This window comes from Apaloderma vittatum, unplaced genomic scaffold (assembly GCF_000703405.1).
Source record: "Apaloderma vittatum isolate BGI_N311 unplaced genomic scaffold, ASM70340v1 scaffold29213, whole genome shotgun sequence".
In the NCBI taxonomy this organism is placed as follows: domain Eukaryota; kingdom Metazoa; phylum Chordata; class Aves; order Trogoniformes; family Trogonidae; genus Apaloderma; species Apaloderma vittatum.
Genome location: NW_009707925.1, coordinates 15,962 through 18,200, shown reverse-complemented (window position 1 = coordinate 18,200; position 2,239 = coordinate 15,962). Strand labels below are relative to the sequence as shown.

Here is a 2,239-nt window from a genome sequence, read left to right as displayed (position 1 = left end):
GGTGTCTCCGAGCGAGAGCAGGGGCTGAGATTCGGTTTTACTTCCATCTCACCGTTCCCCCGTTTGCGTTAGTGAGCGCGAGCGGCTGAGGAGCCGCCTGCCGTGTGTCTCGAGGTGCTGGCGGGGGTAAGGTCTGCCTCAAAACGGACGCGGTTTAAGCGGTTGTTGCTCACCCCCGTGGTACGGCCCTTTCTTCCAGCCTCCCCTCGCTTCCTTCTCTTCCATCTGGCTTTCTCTCGGAAGCTTTCCGCTTTCTGACCCTTGCTGGTGTCTCTTCCTCGTACCGATTCCTTTCCAGAGGGCTCAGGAGAGCGGCGTGGCCTTGGGAGGAAGGCTCGGTGGAAACGTGCTGCTCTAACTGCTCGCTCTCTCCCCGTTCGGTTTCTTTAGGCCACCGCGGAACAGATTCGACTTGCACAGATGATTTCAGACCACAACGACGCTGACTTTGAGGAGAAGGTGAAACAAGTGAGTGTCTAAAGCGAGGGTGAAGCCCACCATGAAGGCAAGATCAATGTCGAGAGCACCATGAACGCTGGGAGTGGGTGGGGAGGACGCAGCGGCCTGCTCCCTGCGTTTCCTTGGACCAGCTTGTTCTCCGGAGTGCAGGGTTACCCTGAGCCAAAAGAGATTGTAGGTTGGGTTATGGTGAAACAATGGTGACTCCGAAATTTCCACCTTTGGTTACCCCTCGTTGAGGGGGCACAATTAAGCTGAGAAGTCTGGGGAGACTCCCAACCCTCAACACGTCTTCGTGGGACTTCTGGGTTGGGAATTGGCCTCTTAAGAGATCCAGAGAGATTTGGGTTCCTGTGTGGTTTGGACCGTGCTGACCGTGGTGTTCTCTTCCCTGCAGCTGATAGACATCACAGGCAAGAACCAGGACGAGTGTGTGATTGCTCTGCACGACTGCAACGGGGATGTTAACCGAGCCATCAACGTGCTGCTGGAGGGCAACCCCGACACGGTAGGGCTGGGTCCTGTGAATCTGCTGAGGCCTAGTTCAGTGTAACCACGTGTTTGGGGTCAAGACAGACAGTTGTCGTCCAGATCAGAAGAGCCAGAATAACTGACCAGTTCCACCAGTAGCGCGTTGAGTGGGATCGTATCTTGCCTTCTTCCTGCTGCTCTCTAGGCTTGCACAGAATATGCGTGTGGTCAGCAGGCCCAGAGAGCAAAAATACAAAAAAAATAGAGGGCAAAATGCAATCAGTCCTTTACTTCTTATTCCTTTTGAATCCAAGAACTCTGACAACAGTGCGTTGGCACCTGGAGAAGCGTTTGCGCTGCTCTGAGTGTGAAGCAACTCGTCTTTTCCCACAAGGGCTGAATGACCTGTGGTGAAGGGCTGCGTGTCAGCTGGGGCTCCTTCCCGTCAGAGTAACACGGTTTTGCGCCTCTGGCCCTAAACATCCGCCTCTTGGTGACAGGCCGGCTGGTTTGAGTGCTTCTGCTCGCACCACGTTTCTGAGGGTCTTTTTGCGGTTTGTTGGGCTCAACTGCTGTCGGTCACGCGGGTGCACGTCTCCAACAAGCCAGTCAGCTCAGAGAATGAGTGAGTGCTGCTTAGGAGGAGCCTGCTGCCCGGTGTGCAGGGTGTCGTTCTTTCCATGACAAAGAGAGCAGAGCTGTGGGTTCTTTTACAGCCCAGTAAAACCCTGTGAACTATCAGATCCTCCCAAACTGCCTCTAATCACGTGTATCCTCCCGACACCCTGGTTTGGCTGAGGTCGACTCAGCTCTTTGCAGAGTTGGGGCTCAGAATATCCCTTTGGAACTTTACGTGTTAGCTCTTTTTTTTCATTAGCCTTGAGCGTAGCTGGGTGAGCCGGACACCTCACTCTGTGTTCTGTGTGACGGAGTTGCTCCCACTGAGCGCTTTGCTGGCTGTGGCACTGGCCAAGTTAGGCACAGCGCGAGCAAACGTTCTTCCTTGGCTTTAGAGAACCCTTTTCAGCTGACACCTGAACAAAACAGCTGAGGCAAACCTGGGCTATGGCTGTGTTTTCCTCCAGATCCCTTGCAGCCATCGGCTTTGGTTTAATGACAACCCCTTGCTATTGCAGCAATCCCATCTCCTTGGTGCAGCCCGAGGAGTGTGGCCAGCAGGGCAGGAGAGGGGATTCTCCCGCTTTGCTCTGCTCTGATGAGACCACACCTCGAATCCTGCGTCCAGCTCTGGGGCACCAACACCAGAAGGATGTGGAGCTGTTGGGACGAGTCCAGAGGAGGGCCCACA

General features: G+C 54.8%; 1 protein-coding gene across 1 annotated transcript in view; it reads left to right on the top strand.

Moving 5' to 3' along the window:
* Positions 1-2,239, top strand: part of LOC104271651 (ubiquitin-associated protein 2-like) — a gene marked incomplete at its 3' end in the record, with an annotated part of 18,374 nt that overhangs the window by 271 nt on the left and 15,864 nt on the right. The window contains 2 exon segments of the mRNA XM_009866380.1: positions 391-468; positions 857-967. Of these exon segments, the coding sequence (XP_009864682.1) occupies positions 391-468; positions 857-967 (189 nt within the window).